Source organism: Colias eurytheme, chromosome 13 (assembly GCF_061535395.1).
Source record: "Colias eurytheme isolate Ceu_HAF_F1 chromosome 13, ilColEury1 Martin Lab GWU primary, whole genome shotgun sequence".
In the NCBI taxonomy this organism is placed as follows: Eukaryota; Metazoa; Arthropoda; class Insecta; order Lepidoptera; family Pieridae; genus Colias; species Colias eurytheme.
Genome location: NC_142992.1, coordinates 4,181,178 through 4,205,613, shown reverse-complemented (window position 1 = coordinate 4,205,613; position 24,436 = coordinate 4,181,178). Strand labels below are relative to the sequence as shown.

Below are 24,436 nucleotides of genomic sequence, written 5' to 3'. Positions count from 1 at the left end.
GCGAGAGAACATGCTTTTTTAGCCATTAATTAAGTTATTTTTTGTCATCAAATATTTGAATAACTACTTGGCAATTTTGTTTACTGTGTACAATTATGTAATAACTGGGGATTCAGTTCATAAACTGTATCAATAAAACACGTAAAAGTAAAGGTTTAATATGTTTATTTTGTATTTATCTATGATCTGTTTCTTGGCATGTATAGGTGTCGCTGGCGCACAGGGCACGATTGCGCATGACATCTATAGATGTCATTGGCGTTCAAAAGGTTAAACACTTTTTACACACAAACTTTACGACGTCAGAGAAAGGTTTGCGATTCTTAAACTATCTCTTTTAAAAGTCTCTTGTGTCCGTCAATTGACTATAAACGTTATGAGCAACAACGCCAAAATTTTAATGTGGCTGTAATTACCTATCCTCGTTTTTAACAAAAATTCTCTACTTTCTCCTTTTTTCACGAGAATAATTTAAAATAGAAGGTGCAATAATAGAAGAGAAACAAATGTATTAGTACATTTGATCGTTATTTCTACAATAATTTCATAATTAATATAAATACATTTTAAAAACATAAGATATAATAAGTATAAATCTTCGGTGTAAGCAAGAAAATCCCTACCTTATTATTATAAAACAGAATTTAAAAAACGCGCAAGACTTCTACGAATTTCGGTTATTGGGGGTAATCGGCAATGTAATTGCCATTCTGCTACTACATTAATATTAAAAAAATCTCACCTTAAGAGCTGTTAATGTATTTTGACACCTTTAGCAATTTAAATATTGCAAATTATCGTAACATCGATGCACAGGAATGTCGCACCTGCACTCGTTAAATGACTATGAAATCACAAACTGCGTGATTATACAGCATCCAGGCTCGTAACGTGATAAATGTTACAACCGTACAAAATACTCGAGGCGAAAACAAACATTAGTTTTTTGCGATAATCACCGTTGGCGTCCGGCGTCGCCGATAGTGTAAAGATTGCCACAGAATTCGTCTGAACCCCTATTTCACTGTCCCCCAACCTATAATTTTATCGGACCGAAGCGAGAAAATTCGAGCGCAAAAAACTAACGTATCATCTTGCGTATCATCATGCATCGACACATTTTCGTAACAAAATGCATGCGGCGGGAACAAATAAAAATCCGTGTAATTTTATCGAATTTTATTTTCGAATGCTCTACAAAAATACATTTACTTACATAATATGTAGACGTTGAATAAAATTTATATATACTTAACATTATCGTTTTAAATTTTAATTTATACAATTTCATTTTAAAAAGTATCTACAAATTTGTTTTACTATATGCATGACAAAACAAATTTATAATAAAGTAATACACGTATACTATTTAGAGATTCTATATTTATTTATTTGGAAAACATTTATACTTACTAACGTTTATCAAAGAACATACAAATTTCAAAATTAAAGATATTGAAGTTTACCTTGTATAAAAGCTTAAATACCCTTTATAAAACTTTTTAGGTGTGTTACATAAAATAGACAATATGCTGATAATTTATTTTATTAATACATAACTGAATAGTAGATATTACTTATATGAGTAATTCAATAAATAAGAAACGGTAAATACCCGTACAGCTACAGACGTACAAAGACGTACGTATTTAGTAAAATTAATGGCTTTAAATTTGTATTTATTTTAGACAGTAGCTTCGTAAATCGTAGGTACTTTAAAACCTTTTCTGTACGGATACTTTCTCGTGCTCAAATCATGGAGTGCATCATATCTAAGGTCAACTTACATCATTTTGTTATGGATAGACACGCATTGCGCGGGCAAAACATCCGCGAACAAAATACAAATGTGCGAAATAAAAAAAAATCTACACATGAGAAAAAAGCCATTACTTTGTCAATCTTAACAAAAGTAATTATAAAATTCGCCAATAAAAAGTGTAATGTCGATTAAAAATGACAATAATTCCCTAAATATTTGATTATTAGCTCATCACAAACGAATACTGTGCTATTTTAACTACATATTTAAAAATAATTTACTGGAATGATTAAATAACAAATTAACTAACGGTCCTTTGTACCGCATTTATTCTAATAGTTTATGAAAAAAAGCGATATAATAAAAAAGGAAGCGACACAATGTTAGCCAAAGAATACAGAAAAGAAATAAAAACAAATAAGGTAATAGACCTTCTCCACAACGGACAGAGTTGGTCCAACAAAAGATTGTCGAGGTTTGCCGCCATTACGGCGATTATGAATAAACATCTACAACGACAGCCGATCATAGAAATTTAGGCCCTCTACATTATCGTGATTGCCTATACTCGACCAACGCTGCCCATTGTGAAGAGGGACCATACCGTTTCAATGTAGAAAAAATATTCTAATTTCGTTTGATAAGTATTTTCGATATGTTAAGTAGTACGCTTATAATTTATTTATTTAACACTCATTGAAAACAAACAAATACACATTGGTTGATTTTGCTATAAATGTTTTTGTGAAAGAAGAAGATTCGTGTTAATAAGATTAATGTCATGAAAATGCATTACAATCACAATTACTGATAACGCTTTTGGATTTTAAAATCCTTAGCAATAAGTTAAAACAGCCATATTTAAATAAAATAAATATTTGTACCGGATAGTCTAAGGTGCAAATAAACGGAAGTAAACTATTGTCATATAAATTAAACTATTTAAATAAATGAAGCGAATAATTGAATATTTAATTAAAACAGACTAATATTTTATGGTTATACCATTTTCAATCGCAAATATTGCATGCCACATGCACGATACAAATTCATACGCCTTAAAAATTTGGCATTAATACTTTGAATTTAATTCCACAATATAATAAAAAAGGACGTGTGGCACTCGGGGACTGCCGCGGTAAAGCTATTGCATGCTATGCCTTCAAGCCACACCTCCACGCCCGTCGGAGTGGGGAGCGTGAGGTTTTTCGTTACGGAATTTTAGGTCCCCGCGCTCAAGGCCCGCGATAGAAGCTATGCAATAGCTTAATATTATTTTTAAAACTTTGATTTTTTTACTAATAAATTCCCAATGTAATATCATAATAGCCATACGAATTTCAGTTACTCCATAATACATATATATTGAATACATAATTTAAAATTGCCTTCAACGACTTATTATAGAAATTACTAGAAACAATAAAAATCTTAGGTATACATTTTTCTAAGAATTACACCATTTCATATCCACATTCGCTACACTTACATCACAGTCGTTTTATTTAAAACTTTTTTACAATTTATAAAGTTTTCCAAACATCCTTTTCACGTATGAATATCTGTTGAAAAAAATACTTCCAAAATCTTTGGCAGTGGCGTTATTATACTTGCCACACATATGCCACTATTATTGTATTAAAGCACCACGTTTTTGCGGTTTTTAAAATTAAGGGCCCGTTTCACATCTTGCTGATAAAGTCCCTGATAGCCTATAACAATTCATCACTTTATTTTCATACATTATTTTGTATACTCATACATTATTTGTCACGTTAACTAATAGATACTGCTAAACGGAACTTATCCAGAGGTTGTGAAACTGTGAGTTAATAATTTTAATAAAAAGCATGCTCATATTATTTATATTTATGTATGTTTCCCATGCAATAGGATACGCATTTCATTGTAGTAGAAATAAATTGCTATTAAATTCAAATCATTACAATAATTCAAGCTGTTGTGTAAAATAAATAGATTTTATAAATTGTTAATAGGAACGTACGTGTGTATTGCGTATAATTATAATATATTAAATAATATGATAATGCAAAATGTTATGTTAAAAAAAAAAGACGGGTTGCACTCCGGGAGTGCCGGCAGAAGTGAAAACTTGATTATTAACGTTCAGCATGTTTGATATTTTGGAATGGTATCCGTCTTACGCATGGAATATAAGGGCTAAAAAAATCCGTCTTACGCTTTTTCGATCAGGCCACGTGTCGTGACGCGAGTTTAAGATTTTATACCCAACGCCGCTAAAAAAGTTTTCACTTCAACAATCCAAAACCATAATGTATAATCGATTTTAAGTACTCCTCAAAGTTGTAACAGTTCATGAATATTTCTATTAACAGAATGAATTTGAATAAAATGAATATCCCAAATACAATTTTAATACAAAATACATATTTTATAACTGTTATGTTGTTCTAAATGATTTTAAAATTCATTCATACCATTTTTAGCACCTTCACTATAAAAATATAACATGCCAAAAATACTTCGTATTCATCTCTCGATATTTCTCGCTTCACGCATTGACTTTATTATAATAAAGAATCATATAATTTGTGTGAGAGATATAAGTCCATGGATTGTTTACCAACTACATAATACAAAATACATATTGTAAACGATTAAATAACACTGTTCATTATATAGCTAACACCTGATTGGATAATATAATGTCATTTTTCATTTTACCGCTTCCTGATTGGTTATAATTCAAGAAGCTCACTTCTTTTATTTCACTATGATTATTATATATTTATCTAAAAACGTGCCTGCACTGCAATCGTATACTTTGAAAACATGTCGTCAATGCCAGTTGTCGTACAATTAATGTTTTAAAGATTTTATAGATGATACATATTTCAGAATGCTTATGAAAATAACAATTGGGAAATTGAAGGGAAGACAATCCATTATAGTTAAAGTAAATTTGTATATGTATTGAATTTACCTGCTGCAAGTAACATTCATAATATCACTAAACATGTCACACACAACATCTACATAAAATAGCAGACCAAAAAGTTCCACACTGGCAAAAATTCATCGCTCACTGGCATAAAAAAAAATAAAATGTCAAAATGACACTAAAAACAACCGAATTCGAAATTCGAATTTCGAAACGTCAAATGATCGTACAACATCTGGCAATGTGAGGACTCAAACCGCTGTATCGTTTAATTGTGCAGGCGCGCATATTGTCCCCTAAGACTCCGGGAACAATATACTCTCCACTGGAGCTGATGCTGTCATGTCGTCGCTGTCTGGCCGAGACCAGTCCTGGAATTAAATTATTGTTTAATTCTTAAAAGTATGTTTTAACTTTTAAGCAAATAAATATTATTTTATTTTTATTTTATTTTTGTTAAATATACGACTCATTTTGTGGGTTACATATTTATGATGTACATATTGACTATGTGTTAATATTTGATCAAGTTGTGTACACAAATAATAGGATTATAAATTATATTATTTACATGAGGGCTGTCGTAATATACTTAGTTTTAGAATTCTTGTTATTTTTTCTTATTATTACATCTACGTACATGCATGTATTGTTAAAAAAACAGCTGTCGCAAGGAAGAAAAGCCATGACACGATTTAAAAATTATTTGGTTAGAAAACGGTAGAGCCGTGGCCAGCAGTATAAATATTTACCTGTTCCTCTGTACTAGCGAAGAATAAATAAAACAGATTGGCACCGAGATCAATGGCCGCCGCTAAGTAGAACACCTCGCGCCACTGGCCCAGGGTTTGCTGTTAAAAAAAATATTTTAAAATATAATGTCAGTATTACAAACAAAGAAAATATGTATGCTCAAGTATGTATTATTTTATACTTAGATTTTTTGCCAACAGCCAGAAGAGGATAGAAGTATCGTAACGCTCCTCAATAGTACAAACTTATTTTTGTATTTTTTTTTTATTAAAAAATACAGTCGAATAAGCTAACTCCTCCTTTTTTGAAGTTGGTTATAAATGGATAGTATAATGGCAAATAATACACAATAATGATAGTTAAACAAATACCTGATCAGAACTAATAATCTGTCCAATCACGTAGGGCGCCATGAAGCCGCAAATGTTGCTCGCGGCGTTCGTGATCCCGTACATCGTGCCCGCGAACTGCGGCGACAAGTCGATGTGGTTCATTTGATTACCTGAATAATATTGTGTTATATTTTAATTATTATTTTTTAAGGGAACTTTGCACTATTAGTCCGGGATACATCGCCCATTTTTGCAAGTGATTACTATCAAGCTAATTTTTCGTGAGTAGCTTTATTTTGATGAGATGCCCAATAATTTCATGTACGAAACTCTCGATTGTGGTAGTAGAGGTAACAAGGATAAAAATTTTTGATTTGACGGTTCTCAAATATTTATTACGCAATTGAGTATTTGAATTAAATTTTTTTTTGTGATAAATGGAAAGATTATATATTAGTTTTATAACAAAACTGTTTTTATTTTTATTTTTTTTGCAATAATTCAAAAGTTATTTCAAAATAAAAATTAGTCTTTGAATCCAGTACCGAAGACACGCCGACAACTCCCGAAGTGTCACCCGATCGCGTGTGACGTCACAATGTTAGTTTTCACTCATTGCAGTTGGTAGAAAATTAAATATAGTTTGAAAAACTAAACAGGATAAAAAGATAAATTCATGAAATTATTGTATTGTTACCGGGTTTTTATAAGTATACAAAATTTAAATTAAATCCGTCGGTTTATAGTGGGTCTAAATCGAATCGAAAGGAGAATTGGTTACATACAAACATATGTTTTAAGCTGATCCTGGCGATCCTTATCAGGATAAATTTATGATATTATTGTATTGTCATCGGATCTTGATAAGTGTTCAAAATTTGAACAAAATCCGTCGGTTTTAAGTGGGTCAAAATCGAGTCGAAACTTCGAAAGGAGTCGGTTACATACAAACATACTGGTGAAGCTAATAAAAGCGTGTTAATAATAAATACAGTGATCTTTTTAATTTTGTTGTCATTATTAAATTACATATTAATTATATTAATTATTGTTAATTATATTATTTAAGTTTATATAAAAAATGGCGAACCTCAAAAGTTATCGTTTTGTACCATTATGTACGAATACTACAAAGGCAACTCCTGACAAAAATCGGTGATCATAAATATATCAACATCAAGAATATTATTCGTAACTCACTAACTAATTCGGAACCAACTAACAAATCGTATGTAAACGCTATGTACTGCAGTTAATAATAGCTATAACATTATGACGTCACAACTGTGGTGACCAGTCATGGCGCGTTTTTAGTCACGTGATTCTAACTTAAATTTCATCAATTTTTAATTGCTTATAATTAACGGAAAAAAAAATTTTGAAGTTATTTGCATTAAATATCAATATTATTGATAATAAAGTTTCAAAATACATAAAAAAAATCAATAATTTTTTTTTATTCAAATACTCAATTTGTAGGACAATATGTCTGTTGAATTATATAAGTATTAAATAAGTGAAAATAAAAAAATCAGCTGGCTAGTAATCATTTATGATGACTTCGTTATCGATACACATTGGAAAGGGGGACTCTTTGATCAAACCATAGATTTTGTAGGACAAATATTTTTTCGAATAATTTAGATAATTATGTTGAGATTGAACAAAAAAAAACATTCAGTTAGTAATTAATATTTGAGAACCATCAAATCAAAATATTTTATCCTTGTTTCCTCTGGTAGCTACCACAATCGAGAGTTTCGTACATGAAATTATTGGGCATCTCATCAAAATAAAGCTACTCACGAAAAATTAGCTTGATAGTAATCACTTGCAAAAATGGGCGATGTATCCCGGACTATATATAAATTAAAGAATAATAATTTTAATGATAATCCAATAAACCTTGATTCAATGTTCATGCAGTAAAAGCATATTCCCTATGCCCTTTTTACATTTTTCATCTTTTTAAATTCCTTTTATTTATCAATCTGAAGTTTGTTTGCTTAAATGCGCTTATCTCAGAAACTACTGATCCTTATTGATATTTAAGTGTCAGATAAAGTCCGGTCGCGGAGCAGGAAGAATTTCGTACATTAACCTGTTATTACCTGTCACTGTCACTCCCTTGTAAAAATAATGTGTCTTGCTCGCACAGGTGCAATGACCGCCGTCCTTAGGGATTGTAAACCTTTAACCTGAGAGCGTAAGGTTTGTGTTTGCTTGATTGGTGTCAGGTGTTCAATTATGATTTTGTGAATTCAAAATTTATAAGAATAAACCTCAAACTCTTTATGTCCAATCAAAATCCGCCTAAGTCGAAATCGCGTGTTAGACTAACGTATTTCTGTAATATTGTACATAGTGAATTTTTTTTTGAAAAATAAGGTCATAAAGAAGTTTCACTTCTTATGTATGTACACGCACACTTTTTTTATATAATATATCGTTGTTATTGAAAAAGTTAAAATGTAACTAACTAATAAGTATTGTAAATGAATAAAGGACATTTTTTTAAATAAATTAGTTAAAAACATTTTCTCCTCCAAATATTTCACGTAAACTGCACTTCATTCAAAAATGTTTGTGACCACTGTCAGTAGGTAAAGAGGTCATTGTACGAAATTCTTTCTGCTCCGCGACCGGACTTTAGCATAATTATCGAGGATTTCGCGTAATGATGTGACTACACGAAATCTATTCCATTAGGAGCGGAGAAATGCAGGTAAAACCCCGGGGCGTAGCTAATACAGAATACTATAACTTACCAGCATAAACAGCGCCTCCGAACGCTGACGTAATACTGAGCAATAACATCACAGCGATGCGGTCACAGCCCGCCCACGCGATGCCCAGCAAACCGAACGCTGGGATAAACGCCGCTGACAAATAAATATGTATATCGATAAATAGATGGGAATTATAACACTTTTATATTATTTTTGTAAACTTGTCCCTTCAAATTATAAAGCAAATGGAGCGTCGGTAAAATGAGCTTGTAAGTTGTAACCATGCGATATGATAAATCGGCGGCGAGTACCAACCCTGAGCTATTATAGCTATACAGCTAGCAATTATTTATGCCTAAAGTTGACTTTTGTTAGGGAGTGAACCTTCTGTACGTAGTACTATTATAATATATTCTATGCTATAGATCTGAATTTAAAAACTATTTATGTGTTGGATAGTCAATTTATTGAGGAAGTTGATTTATCACAATACAATACGATTGTTCCTAAAAAAGCAAAGCAATGAATAGTTGCAAAAGCGGAAAACATTTTCCTAGCGTAGGTAAAACCGCGTGGCACAGCTAGTATTAAAATAATATTTATGCAACTACTCTTACCTACTGTATTCCACAGTTTCATACTGTTCAGTCGAGATATCCACCCTTTTGCCAAGAGCCAGTCAGCAAATACACTTATAATGATGCCTGCAATCCAAGCTGTCAGGTATGGCAGAGCGGATAATCTTGCATTCTGTGAACATATAATTCAATGACATACCTTAAACAATTGGACTTACATTCACGTCCAAAAACTGTCTAATGAAACACTCTGCCTATGCCTCAGAGTTTTCTAATGAGCGTATATTTTAATAAAACCGGCCAAGTGCGAGTCGGGCTCGCGCACAAAGGGTTCCGTAGCAGCAAATATAATAAATTACAGTTAAATCAACCTATCTCAAAAACTATAAGAGATACTTTGATCAAACCAAAAATCGTTGAAAGAGTTAATTAGCATGCATCACCTCTATTTTTTTTAGAATTTTATACCCCGTAGTTATAAAAATAGAGGGGGGGGGACATACTTTTTACGACTTTGAGAGCTGATATCTCAAAAACCGTTCACTTTAAGAAAAATGTTTTTTAGAAAACTTTATATCATTTTAAAAGACCTTTCCATTGATACCCCACACGGGTATGTACATCGAAAAAAAAAATTTCATCCCTCAGTTACATGTATGGGGGGCCCCACCCCCAATTCTTTTTTTTACTATTTAGTGTCATATTTTTGTAGCGGTTCATACAACACATATTCCCATCAAATTTCATCACTGTAGTACTTATAGTTTCCGAGTAAATCGGCTGTGACAGACGGACAGACGGACAGACGGACAGACGGACATGACGAAACTATAAGGGTTCCGTTTTTGCCATTTTGGCTACGGAACCCTAAAAATTACTACCACGATATAAGATGTTAATTTGAACAAATATTGTCTCTAATATCGTCTCGAAAGATCGGCCATCTGAAGGGTTATATCATAGTAATCCTTAGACACCATTGCTTGCTTACTTCGTTTTTGATTTCACTTGAAAAATTGAATTTAAAGAAAAATAAAACTAGAACATAGGTTATATTATAAAAAAAGCTTATTTTTCTAAGGTTCAAATCATAAAACATTCAAATTAAATGATAAATATTTTCCGAATGAGAACGTAAAAAAATTAGCATTCAAAATTAACTCTTCATAATAATGGAAAAATACTTCAATAAAAATGCATACTCACAGACACAATATCAAAGTGCAGTATATTGTTCATATACGTTGGTAATTCAGTTAGTTGAGTGTAGAACAGCCATGACTGGCCGCACTGCGCTATCAATATAGCCCATAGCGGTAAGCAGGTGAGGAATTTGCACCATGGTATTGACATTGATGGCTTGTCATCCTGTTCAATATCAAATACATTTTTATTATGGGTTTTGAGGATGTGCGTACATAATTGTTATACTTTGGATTAATTAAAAAAAAAACTACATGAAGTTTCCAATCAAATTATTTAGCTCACATTATAAGTAAAATAAATATTGTAAGAAATCATTGTGATCATATAAACTATATTATATGTGCACTTTGAAATAATTATTTCTCACAGAAAGTGTGTAAATCTGTGTTTTAACAAGGTTTTAATTTTCTCATAAATAATTATAATTGAGTAGGGTGCTTAATTATACCGACCAACTGAAATGCGCAAATATTGAGAAACACATTGTATCAAAATTAATAACTACATATATTTAAATATATCTATTATGTTGAAACAACTGTGCTCTAGATAAGTTGATTAATTATGCCAAAACATTGAGTAGTACATTGTGATTTCATTTATATCTGCTTGATGAATCATCATTTATCAATTACCTATATTTATAATTAATGTACAACTTAAATTTACTCGAGATTGGGATCTATTCTCAAAAGTCCAATTTCTGTTTAATTCTGAATGAAGCTTAGTAAATAAAAAAAGATTTAATAAAATTCCGTTGTAGTTCAAGTTGCAATTTGTTATAGTTATAACCTTGATGAGATTAACACATTGCTTATTTTCCTGTGTTAAGTTGCAGTCTCTATTTAGAAATAGGCTATTATCCGACATATTATAGAATAAAATCAACAATCCCTACAAAAATGACAAAAACAACAATAAACAAATTACCTGTGGTCCAATAGTCTGTGTGATATATTCCACCTCCTTGGGACATATTCGCGGATGCTTTTGTGGCGTGTCGTATATCAAAAACATCCAAGCGATAAACCATAGCACACCGAGACCTCCAAATAAGTAAAAGCAGAGTGGCCAACCGCCGCCAAGTTCTAATGTGCATAGCCACCCTGATATTGGTAAGGATATTACTGTGCCAATATTTGAACCTAGAACAAATAAAAAAGGAGAATATGTATAAATTTATAAAGAATAGAAAAAATTCGACCACGCGGCGGAGTTATTATTGTCATTAGGTAAAGGGCTTTCAATATCAGTTTAAAGTTTTTTGATATCTGCAATAGTTACGGAAAAATCGCCTGTGCACACTTAACGATTACACCCTGTATATTTATTTGCTATCATCTTAATACTATTATAAAGGCGAAAGTTTGTATGGATGTATGGATGTATGGATGTTTGTTACTCTTTCACGTAAAAACTACTGAACCGATTACAATGAAATTTAGCACACATATAGAGGGTAACTTGGATTAACACATAGGATAGGTTTTATCCCGGAAATCCCACGGGAACGGGAACTATGCGGGTTTTCCTTTGAAAACGCGGTCGAAGCCGCGGGCGGAAATCTAGTATAAGTGTCACGGCTAAAGGTAGGTGAGAACATAAACTTAAGATTAGCCGGCTAAACTTAGGTTTATTTTCGACGAGGTGTTAATGTTAGTTTGTTCTATCTTTAGCCGGCTAAACTTAAGTGTAACCGCAGGCCCGTGGCTAAAAATGTCGGGGTGGGTAGATTTGGTTAGCGCCGGGCCGGTGGAGGGCTTGAGGGGCCCGCACAGTGCCAGAAAACACTCGCCCTGTTCCTTACATGTATTATAGTAACCAAATCTACCCACCCCGACTCAGGGCAGAAAGCTGGTGGCTAGGTTAGGTTAGGTTAGAACTCTTAAGACCCGCACGAGCCGAGCGAGCGCAGCGAGCGTGCTGCGGCAGCAGCCGGCGAAGTGCCAGAAAACACTCGCCCTGTTCCTTACATGTATTATAGTAACCAAATCTACCCACCCCGACATTTTTAGCCACGGGCCTGCGGTTACACTTAAGTTTAGCCGGCTAAAGATAGAACAAACTAACATTAACACCTCGTCGAAAATAAACCTAAGTTTAGCCGGCTAATCTTAAGTTTATGTTCTCACCTACCTTTAGCCGTAACATAAGCATAATGTGGAAGAAACGCGGCTAGAGAATTACATGAACTTCTTTTTACTGCGGTAAAACATTTCATTCATATGGATATTTCTATTGACTATGCAGGCAAAGACACAGGCGGAATTCTAGTTTCATATAAAATTATTTTACATGATTGATTCAAACAATAGTGAGAATTGTGTCAAACATTTACATGAAATATTTATAAAAACTATGAATTAACTGATAATACATATTGCATGCAACTATTAACCTTGAAAACAACTGTCCCAGTATCATACTAAGTTAATGGCTGTGAGATAATGCTGTTGTACAATACTTTTCGCAATGTATGGATGGTAAACAATTATTAGATTTCTTTAGATTAATCTTTTAAATGTTAAATTTTTGACAAAATATTCTGTGTTTTATCAATTTGTAAGTTATTTAATCTTAATTTATTCCCTACATTCAACCTTAATAAATTATTCTGATCTATTATTACACATAATTAATTATTATAATACTATGTATTTTGCTACTAAACTGTAGCAAAATGCAGCAAAAAATGGAACAATTTAAACAGACAGAACCTTCCTAATATTAATCATAAAACAATTATTCACAGCACAAAAACTATAATCAAATCTTACCTGCATACACAATAGCAGCAAACTTAGATCTCTCCAAGGGTGGAATCCATCTTGCAAGCATGGCCATCATGGCTGGATATGTCACTCCCTCACCAAGCCCTTCCAATACTCGCACAACTATGAAGAATTTGAAATCCACAAATGCTGCTATGGGGCTCAAAATTGTGAAGATAGCTGTCAATAATACTCCCACACCATATACTAGTTTCCCACCAAATATTTCAGCTATTCTTCCACCTGGTATCTGTGTTTAAAAAAAGTGCATGTTATGTAACTATTAGCTGATCCAAAGGTATGTAGGTGTATGTAGCTTGAGTGGTGACTTTTCATATAAATGAATAGTTCTGAAGACTAATGCATAGTATATTTTATAAACTACTAGCTTTCCGCCCGCGGCTTCGCCCGCGTTTTCAAAGAAAAACCCGTTCCCGTAGGATTTCCGGGATAAAACCTATCCTATGTCCTTTCTCGAGTATCAAAATATCTCTATACCAAATTTCATGCAAATTGGTTCAGTAGTTAAGGCGTGATTGAGTAACAGACAGACAGACATAGTTACTTTCGCATTTATAATATTAGTATGGATTATGATTGTTATGGATCAGTTTAGTAAAGTAAAAATAAATAAAATAAAAATAATTACCTGTGTTAATACATATCCATAAAAGAATGATCCTAGGATTATGCTCTGTTGTTCTGCACTCCAATTAAAATCACCGGGTCTCTAAAATTCAAGAAAACTCTTGTAAAGAAGATTTTTTAACAAGGAAACATTTTATTACACGAACAAAGAAATTACACTCATATTGAAAATGTATACATACAGTAGGTACTGTGTTATTACTGGATGGTGATGCAGGACAAACATCCAAAGTTTCATTTGATGGTACTGGAGCTGTTGAATTTACCATGGCTACTATTGCAACAGAGAGATTTACTCTCATTGCATACACATTGGCAAAGCCAAGGAATCCCATTATTCCCAATACAGTACGACTTTTGATCCATCCTGTTGTTTCTTCAACTAAAATATAATATTTAAATTAAACTGTAGAAAATTTACTGTAGGTAAATAGTTCGAGCAATTATTTTGTTTCACAAATTCTGTTTTGTTATTATTGTAATGGTATTTGAATAGCAAAAACTTCAATTTTACATAAACAATGAATCGGGTGATTTACGTAGGCTATCGAACAATAAAAATCGCTGAAGCATTTCTTCCGTCATTAGTATTTACTATTTACACTTTAAATTATTACAATAACATATCCTACCTGTTTCTGTTTGAACCAGAGTTCTCCGACTACTCGTTACATCGTTTTCGATGTCCTCATTTATTATAGGACTTTCATCTATTGGTAATGACATGGTTTATTTAATTTTTTACAACCATTCCTAATCAAACGCCGTTATACGTAATTAGTTACATATAGTTGTTTATTATATAAAGCTTATTATAAATGTTATGACAATATTAATTAATATAATACATGTAATCAGAACTTAAAATGACTCATAAACTTTTCTAAAGAGGAATCAATGGTAAAGTGTAAACAAAGGATTCAATTGCACAAATCACACACAATCACAATTCTCCAGTACAAACTACAACTGTCACTTCGACATTTCGTGATTACTCATACTGTCACTGTCATTGTAAACAAAATGCGTTCCGTTTAACTGAAACATTGTAAATCCCTTTCAAGCTGACAATAATACGTTATTACTTATTTCTTCTGTACATGTTTGTCACTGAACTCCTCCGAAATCGCTGGACCAATTTTAATTAATTTTCTTGTATCTTCAGGTAGTTTCCATAAATTTATTCCTATGTGAGCAAAAGCGCTTGCAAACGTAAATATTTTATAATTTAGTCAGTATTCTAAATGTGGAATGCCAACTTCTATTACCTATGTGATGTGTCTTTTACAATAAAACAATGTGGTTTGTTTATTTATTTATTAAATTACCGAGCACTATTTATAATTATATTAATCAATTAATTGAAAAATAGTAGAATCAACTTAATTATATATTTTAATTACAATAACATAATCAATTTAAATTATAAATTAAAAAGTCAACAATAAAATGCAGCCTTGAGTAATGGACGTATCAGACTCCTATTTATAATTTTTACATGTAAATATTTATGATATAGGCCAAACATTTTTACAAAGAGTAGGTATTAGCAATCCCATGATAACAGTAGACATTAGGTTGACACTATTGTTATCCAAAATATTTCTTCCACTGATATGTTTCACAGATAATCTTGAGTGGGAAACAATTTTCCCATCCTTGTCAACACCTGAAAAAAAAAATTATGTTTAATAAGTCTTTCTGATAATACGTCTAACATTATATTACAATCTAAATTTATAAAAACTAAACCAAAAGTAAAAGCATACTGCCAACTTAACATTTTTTCTATGTTTTTTTACAAAATTCATTTAAATAGGTCATAGGTACCACTATACTGCAAAGTTGCCCCCATGAGTGAATCAATGAGGCTTCCCAGAAGACCACCAACAGCACCATACAAAATTATCGGCCATTGTGGTGGTGCATATGTCAACAATATTCTGTCAGAAAAATACATAACAGACAAATAGTGAGCCAATCCTATAACAAGACCTCCGACTGTGCTCAAAATAGTTCCAATAACACTGACACCCCCATTTGTTCCTTTTGGCACCCTTTTAAATGTTGTAATTAGGTATGGGTCAGAATGAGACAGAACTGTTCCTAGTTCAGAAGCCCAAGTGTCGCCATTACAACATGCAAGAACACCTGTAAAAAAAATGATTTATGCACTTGTGGGCTTTTAATTTAGTTATGTAATAACAATTTTCTAATCCATTATGTATATTTGCAATAGTTTTAATTTTTTCTTGATTATTTTTATGTAAATTCAAAATGAGAGAAAAATTAAGACTGCTAACTATTACAGGATATTATTTTCCCATACACTTTTCATTGGTACACATCAATTTATCAAGTCTACTTACCAAGAACACCCATACTGAGCCATGATGCTCTATAATCTTTAATGAAATCAATAGGTCTTTCAGATGAGCCTACATCAATTATATATAAGATTGCAAGTTGGGTTGCCATCCCTCCATTACAAAGTACTTGAACCCATGTCCTTTCACCACCTGTCATTTTTGATAAATTTAAAAAATTAATAACAGAAATATGTTTGCTATTTGTTTGAATCACTGTCTTTGTAAAAGCATTTAGTAATTGTATAAAAAGTTGTTTACCTTCTTTGAAATCTTCTTCAAATTTTCTTTTTAAATGTGGCCTAAAATGAGATGCTTTTGATGATGTTAAGAAAAATGTTAACAGTGTCATCAAAAAGCAATAATTTGCCAAAATAAGTACAAATCCAACAACCAAAGCAAGAAGTGCCCCGCTAAGGTTTAACGTCTTCCTTCTGTATCCATACAGAGATATTGGTATAGGAATCAAACATGATGCTAACCATCTTGTAGGAGATATTGTAGACACATCTGTAAATTAAGACAAATAAAACAGTTACTTTTATTTTGGATAAGAAATTAAACTTATAAAATATATGTAAGACAGGAATAATAATTATATGTTACATACCTTCAAAACTTTCCTCATGGGTCAACTTTGTATATAATATATTTATTATCCAAAAAGACATAGAAAGCGGAATTGCAACCGCAATCATAAGAACTGATAAAACATGATCATGTTGTAATCTACTTTTCTTTTCTTTAAGTGGATTTTCTTTAGCTTGCATAGTGAGTATTCAGTATATCAGTTGTCTAAGTTAGTATTTACTGTTATGTAGTTATTGCTTCAATAATAACTAAAGAGATAACAAACTCCTCTCCTCTAAATCAGATATGTGCAAGTACGTTTAAGGTTATCGGCAATTCATAATACGAAGGTTATGTCCCGTTAAAAGTATTAGTAGGGTCGTTCCTCGAGTTTAAATGACTATAAAATCATTCAGGTAAACAAGTTTTATGATTCCAACTTTGAAAGTGAAAATTCAATTCTAAGTACAAATAATTTCACAATTATAATAACCACCTGGATTTGGTATTCATATCAGGGTGTACGTAAATAATAAAACTAAAATTTTATTTATATTTTAATACAAAATCTGACCTTTTTACAGAAATTTATTTTCATCACATTTTAATTTTTTATTTTATGATGACAAGTGACAACAGAGCAACCAACAAAATGTCATAATTGACATTGACAATTTGCTTTCTTTTTTAGAACTGTGGCAAGAACCTGTCAAAACACGAATTTGTGATTGAACAGCTAAATGGAGCTTGGGCTAGTTGGCAATTACTTTTCCATCATAATTTCTACCAAATTTACATAAATTAAAAATTATTCATCATTTCCAAGTCAAAATTCAAAGAGAAATAACATTCTCACTCTACGAGAAATAATAAATGGCAAAATAAACTGTCAAGTCCTAAGGTCAAGTCAGTAGTCACAAGTTGTTCATACTTGCTCTGTGGTTCATACATGGTTCATACATATTATCTGTCGTTCATATGAGCCTGTTTTTTCTGGTGTTTTTAATTTTTATCAGTTCAATGAGTATTGAGTTGTGAGTTGTTTGTAAATTGTACCTAAGTCTCGATTCTATCAATTAAATATTTTACAATAATCTCAATTTTTGTGCAGTGAGTTATGAGTGATTGCTTATTAATAAATGTGATATTATAGGTAATATAAACAATGAAGCCCGTTATAGATTTCGATGAATGTTTGAGAGACTCTCCCAAATTTAGGTAAGTTACAAAACTTATTGATGAAAGTTCGCAATAGAAAGTGAAATTACATCCGTGTTTTGTATTTTAATGAACATAACAATGTTAAACGTTATGCAGGGAACAGCTGGAAACTGAGGAGGCTAGCATTGACGCGTTAGAACAAAAGCTTGATAAAATTCTCAAAACATGCTCACTTATGATAGAAACGGGCAAAATATACATGAATCATAGAAGGTAATATAACAATATCTTACATATTATATACCTATTTTATGTGTTTATAAAAACCAAAGTCAAAAGAACATAATAGTTGTGTTTTTTTATTGATTGAGAAGAAACTTCTAGTTTGAGCAATTACATAGTATTGTAATAAATCACTTTGTCTTAAGAATATGAGTGATTTGGTGCTATATTAATAAGTTAATAACTTAATTTTAATATTAAATTTCAAATATGTTTATTTCCATATTTCTCCTTGTATTAAGGATTCATAATAAATAAAAAATTTCAGCACATTCACAAATGCATTATGGGATTTGAGCAGCAACTTTGCAGAGGATCCCTCTGTTATGTCAATGCTCAACAGAATGATACATGCATTACAAGAAATGACCAAGTTCCATTCCATCTTGTTGGACCAAGCATCCAGAACAATACTGAAGAATCTCACAGCTTTCATCAAAGTGTAGGTTTATTTTGTGTTTTAATTAATTTTTAATATCCAGCACACAGTTTAAGTTTCTGTTTATAGTGCACACAGTTATGGTTCAAATCAATTTTATTAATGACTCTCATAAACACCACCAGATGTACCTGTATAGGATTTAAAAATAACATTTTATAGCTTTAAAGTTCATTGACACTTAATAAAATATCAAATATAGATTATAAATGAATTCTTCATGAAGTATTCTGAAACGGCTAAGTTTATAACATACCTCTCAACTATTTCTTATAAAGTAGATTGCAACAACATTAGATAGTTTTCCTTCTCTGATAGAATCTAATTAACATTAAGATAGCCAAGTAATGTTTACTATTTGTTAACCACATTTGTGTTAAGACCACAAAAGAATTTAAAATATTAGAATATTTACTTACATCTAGAGATGTGCAGTGTCAGCCTTATTTTGACTTGGAATGAGCTTTAAATTTTTTTTTTTATTATAACTGATATAGAATAAATTATTTAGACATTTAAACATAATTTTAATTTTAATAGTACATAACGAAATATCATTACTTGTATTTCTATATATTTATTTAAAATTAAAATGTCAATGCTAACATTCATGTTAACATGGTCTTGTTATAGATAATAATGAATTTAATAAATCAATTTTAATAAATGAATTTACTCTATGTATCTATTTTATACATACTAATTATAATTTTTCATTGAAGTATTTCTTTTTTGAATTAAAACAGTTTTAAAATGTTTAAAATTTGAATCAAGTCTTGGAATAAAATGATGACTCAGTACAATAATTAACCGTAAAATAGAATAACATGAGTCATATGGCTGCTGATAAATCATACTTGTATATTTAATATTCTTTTTTATTTCAGAGATATAAAAGGAGTAAAGGAGAGTAAACATCACTTTGAAAAAATCTCAAATGATCTGGATATAGCCTTAATTAGAAACTCTCAGGTAGATTTTGACATCTTAATTTAGAAAATCTTTAACTATGGATATATGAGTATAACTGAATAATGATAAAGTTGACAGGGAAATTAAAAATAGTTAGTGTAACTTGTCAATAGTCTACCTTTCTGATAATGAAAGAATTTTAATGATCAGATCAGTGCTTCAGAAATTTACCCTCTAAAGCCACATTCACAATGACTTTCCAAGCAGAAATGTTTCCAGTGTCAGTGATATTTCAAATTGCATGAAATAATTGTTTTTGTGACACTTATATATACTTATATACAGGGTGTCACACTTTCGGTATACTAAGCGCGAAGGGACTTGTAGTTTTGCATACACTGATCACGTAAAAAATACTCAAATAACAAAATTACGTGAAAAATTTGTCGCCAAATTTTTCCTTAAAATCCATGTATTCTTCTCTAGCTTCGCGCAGCCGGCATATATATCGCTTTGCTAATGTGAGCATTTTGTCTATGAAAACATAATCTTAAACGATAGCTCACGTGCGGGTGGCCAAGTTGGGCGGGTTGCTTTTTAGGGATGTACACATGGAATTTTAAGAACTCCTCTATTTGAAAAAAAAATGCGTCTGGAATTTTATAAGTATTTTTTACGTACTCAGCGTATGCAAAACTACAAGTCCCTTTGCGCTTAGTATACCGAAAGTGGGACACCCTGTATATATGTTCTTTGTATTTCCTACTTTTTTTAATCTAAAAGTTGTTTCTGAATCACCCTCTTAGTATAAAATGGATTTGATGTTATAAAGTGAAGCCTTTTAAATATCCCATTTTTAACTATTATCAAATACCAATACAGGTATCACGTCACAAATCATCTGATGTTGAGGAGATAGTGAATCTCTTGCTAGCTACGCGTTCTTGCTTCCGACACACGGCCTTGGACCATGTGCAGAAGATTACCATGTTACAAGCGAGGAAGCGCCATGAAATTCTTGCTACGGTAAGTTGCTTTATACACTAGCTGCGTCCCGCGGTTTCGCCCGCGTGAATGAGTTTTTCCTGTTAATCCTAACATTCCTAAGCGTTATGAAATAACAAAATAAAATGGAGCCCAAGTTACTCCTCATAACATCGGCTATATGTCAGGGAATTCAATGTTAAATACATCAGCATAGTACTTAATTTTTCTTTGTTGTTTAGTTATTTCCAATTAAATATGGCAATTAATTATTTTCTAAATTAGTGATTCCACAAATGTAAAGCTTTATGTAGCCGCTAATATTCGGTTGTAATGTCCAGAACATTTCTAATTATTTATATTATATTTTAGTGGTTAATTATCACCCCTCTGGGACATAGGCGCGGTATGAAATTACATTTTATTAGCTTAACCTTGTTACTAACCTTGACAGATTTTATATTATAAAAGTGTATTTATTCACACCACACAGTAATAGTTAAAAGTATGTATATTTTACGCCCCTCATTCATATCAATATCTCTATTCATAGAGAGTGTGAGAGGTAAGACGTCATATACTTCAGTCGAACGGGTATTTGACCTCTTTGTAAGCTTCACAGACAGCTTCTATTGATTTTTCTATATTAAGAATTTATTTTCATATCTCTTATTTCAATAACGAAGTAAGACTGATTCTGTATCAGATTTTTAAGGATTGAGAAATATAATACGATTTAACGAGTTTTGTCGCCACTTATGCTTCATTTAATAATGGAGATTATGTTACCTGAGTGTGGTTAATAAGTACATAATGCAGTACCTATATGTAATTGATTTGTCATAGAATAAACTACCATTAACGTATCAGAACATACATTATTATACAACTCGGATCTTGTGGTTATATAGTAAAAAGTTTAACGTTATTTTTACGCGGAATTCGTGGTAATGATATTAGAGGTAGGGTTAATGGCTTATATAAATATTATAAGTTATATCATTACAAAGTTATTTAGTTTTAGTTTCCATATGAGTTTTTTTTTTCAACAAAAAAATATTTAAACACATAACATGGGTACATAACCCACCTACGTTGACTTTTGGGGCGGAAATATACAAGCCTAATGATGCATATCGAACGATATACTATTTAATGCGTGGTTTCAAAATGTACCCTTTCAATATTCAATAGGCTCTGCATAGGCCTTTTACGGGTATCATTGCAGAAGTATCGATTTTGTAAGTGGGTATTTATTGCGTGGCAGGATTCAGGGCTATCACCCGGTCGGTCACATGTGCTACTATCGCGTGCATACAGTTTTAGCTTCATTATTGTAATTTGTAGACATGTTCCGTTGTATGACTAATGATAAAACGTGTTATTGACTTTAGATTTAATTTACTTTGACTGAATGCTGATAAGCTTGTTTGAAAGAAGTGTATCTTTATTTTATGGATTCACTAAATTCATTCACGCGACAACAGAAGTCGGCTTGCATTTTTACGGTTGTTTATTTAAGCTTAGACAAATTAAATTTTATCTTCTGTTTATAATTTATTTATTTGTCGTGTCTTATATGAATGAATCGAAATTACTGTGTTTTGGGAAACAGCTTTTACAAACAAGAGTCAGTAAGAATTTCTACCGACTCTACGATATATCTATACTATTAATAATTTGCTAACCATCTATTCTTATTCTTTCTTACACTTACAACATTATTATTCATTCTTTGCATTTTGCGTTTAAATAAGCCTCTTACCATACAACAAACTTGTGTAGAACAGACTACAGAGTCAGAGTCATTATAAAATTACTTCTGATCAAATATCGCGATTAGTGTTTCAATCAATTCCTTTTTATACAATGTAATATTGCCAAGACACGACTATCTACACTGTAGATTCTGCAACGTACAGTTATTTTGTTTTTACATTTTTTATCACAACGTCCGTTTCAAAGAGGTAGCTAGAATTGCTTTGTTATTTTTTCAATAAATTAATTTTCTGTTTTTTATCGAAAAGAATATCCTTATAGCTGGTATTATAAACAACGGAGAATCCAATCAAGTCCTCATCAATTTAAAACAGTAGACAAACATATTACAATGAGATTTTAAAATCATTTCAAAGTTTTTCAATATTCTTATATTAGTAACAACTAATATATCTAAAAACGTATGCATACTACATATAAAATACATTCATAAAATAAGTCAGGTGTCGGTATTATTTTGTTACGTAAGAGCTAGCGCGCACGAGCAACTTAGTCTCCGCAACTATTTTGTCTCTCCCATCAATTTGTATGGGGAGTTGCGTCGCCACGTGCGCGCACTTTCATACTAGCCCATGGGTGGAGAGACAAAATAGTTGCGGAGACAAAATAGTTGCGGAGACAAAGTTGCTCGTGCGCGCACTGTCTAATTATGTACAAGGTAACAATTACGTCGACTCGTCCGCGTCGGTTGTGATTGAGATAATGTATTGTGCGCTATGTATAGAAAACAATACGTGGTTAATTCAATGTTTGGCCTTTTAAAAATACAATTATGGGAATTTTAAAATGCCATCCACCGTGTTTAAATCTATGTTTTTTAACAACGAAATATACATAAGTTGTAGTATACAATATGCATGTTTGTATGTTTTCATACATAATATTATAATTAATACAATTTTTTGACTAACATAAATTAAATCGCAGAGAAGGGTAGGTAATTACGGCTTCAGGAAAACGTATCATCTTAAATTATAAACTGTAAAAAAGCAGTAAGTACGTATGTACAGCTGTATATGCGGATAAAATGCAACTTATTTTACTATGTCATCTATTTTGCATATGACCATACGCAAAATGTAAAATGTATAGAAATACATAGTATGATTCAATGATGAGTCGCATGTATACCTACTTCTGAAACTCATCGAGATTTAATAAGCGTTCTGTTTTATAGATATTTATTTTGGGAAGGATAATAAAAATAACACGAATCCTTAGGAGTTTGTATACTGTTTTATTACAGTTACATATTAGATTTGTTCCAATCGAATTGTTTATTTCCGTATGCCGTGGGAATGTTTTTGGTATACTCATGTTTGGTTGTGGTTAAGATTTGATTTGTTTCACCTTTGATCAATTTTTATATGGCTTTATAGCTACGCTACGTTATAATTTTTCTTAATAGTTTTTATTATACTAAGGGCGCGTTCCCACTATGTCGTAACAACTAATTTATCGTTCGACGACTGTCGTCTCTACCTGTTCCCATTATAACGATTGTTTGTCGTCAACATTTTTTATCGTTTAGCGACTGTCGTATCTAGCTGTTCCCATTGGATCGCGACGACATTTTATCGTTTCCTGGCAGTCGCTTTGTCGTTTACACATCATCAGCAAGCTACAAATCTAGTCGCCTCTGCGTTCGCTTGGTGATTACTAGTGCGTTTACTCTCCTGAGTTCAATGGACGTCATAGAGTTGCCGTCCACGATTTTTTATCGTTTTACGACTGTCGTGCTTGCCGTTCCCACTGTCACGACAAAGTGTCGTTACTGCAAAAACTGTCGTAGACGACAGTAAATTGTGTCGTTCTAAATGTGAACACCTCCATTTAAACATATAAGCCACGACACTTAAAACTACACGATTATCTGTCGTCACGACACGGTGGGAACGCGCCCTTAGGGCCGATTTTTCAATGCTTGGATAAAACTTATGCGTCCAATAAAGTATTAAGGCGCGTTCCCACCGTGTCGTGACGACAGATAATCGTGTAGTTTTAAGTGTCGTGGCTTATATGTTTAAATGGAGGTGTTCACATTTAGAACGACACAATTTACTGTCGTCTATGACAGTTTTTGCAGTGACGACACTTTGTCGTGACAGTGGGAACGGCAAGCACGACAGTCGTAAAGCGATAAAAAAATCGTGGACGGCAACTCTATGACGTCCATTGAACTCAGGAGAGTAAACGCTCTAGTAATCACTAAGCGAATGCAGAGGCGACTAGATTTGTAGC

The 24,436-nt window shown here is 32.0% G+C and overlaps 3 protein-coding genes across 3 annotated transcripts in view; 1 reads left to right on the top strand and 2 right to left on the bottom strand.

Annotated features, from left to right (window-relative positions):
- Window positions 1-3,520: 3,520 nt before the first annotated feature.
- Window positions 3,521-14,629, bottom strand: MFS10 (major facilitator superfamily transporter 10). Its single transcript, XM_090108569.1, has 11 exons — window positions 14,335-14,629; window positions 13,885-14,084; window positions 13,704-13,784; window positions 13,061-13,304; window positions 11,214-11,428; window positions 10,284-10,445; window positions 9,117-9,249; window positions 8,539-8,652; window positions 5,810-5,940; window positions 5,438-5,536; window positions 3,521-5,056 (listed from the first exon to the last, which is right to left on the bottom strand). The coding sequence occupies exons 1-11, from the start codon at window positions 14,426-14,428 to the stop codon at window positions 4,982-4,984; spliced, it is 1,548 nt and encodes a 515-aa protein (XP_089964695.1). The 5' UTR covers window positions 14,429-14,629; the 3' UTR covers window positions 3,521-4,981.
- A 382-nt stretch (window positions 14,630-15,011) lies between these two features.
- Window positions 15,012-17,277, bottom strand: LOC149903333 (transmembrane protein 19). The gene is made up of 5 exons (XM_090109023.1): window positions 16,679-17,277; window positions 16,330-16,578; window positions 16,072-16,221; window positions 15,533-15,853; window positions 15,012-15,371 (listed from the first exon to the last, which is right to left on the bottom strand). Exons 1-5 carry the CDS (start codon window positions 16,836-16,838, stop codon window positions 15,211-15,213), a joined length of 1,041 nt encoding a protein of 346 aa, XP_089965149.1. The 5' UTR covers window positions 16,839-17,277; the 3' UTR covers window positions 15,012-15,210.
- Window positions 17,278-17,624: 347 nt separating this feature from the next.
- Window positions 17,625-24,436, top strand: part of CenB1A (Centaurin beta 1A) — a 32,146-nt gene continuing 25,334 nt past the window's right edge. The window contains exons 1-5 of the mRNA XM_090109020.1: window positions 17,625-17,856; window positions 17,956-18,072; window positions 18,350-18,523; window positions 19,408-19,492; window positions 20,315-20,458. Coding sequence (XP_089965146.1) covers window positions 17,804-17,856; window positions 17,956-18,072; window positions 18,350-18,523; window positions 19,408-19,492; window positions 20,315-20,458 — 573 coding nt within the window. The 5' untranslated portion in view covers window positions 17,625-17,803. The remainder of the gene's footprint in view (window positions 17,857-17,955; window positions 18,073-18,349; window positions 18,524-19,407; window positions 19,493-20,314; window positions 20,459-24,436) is intronic.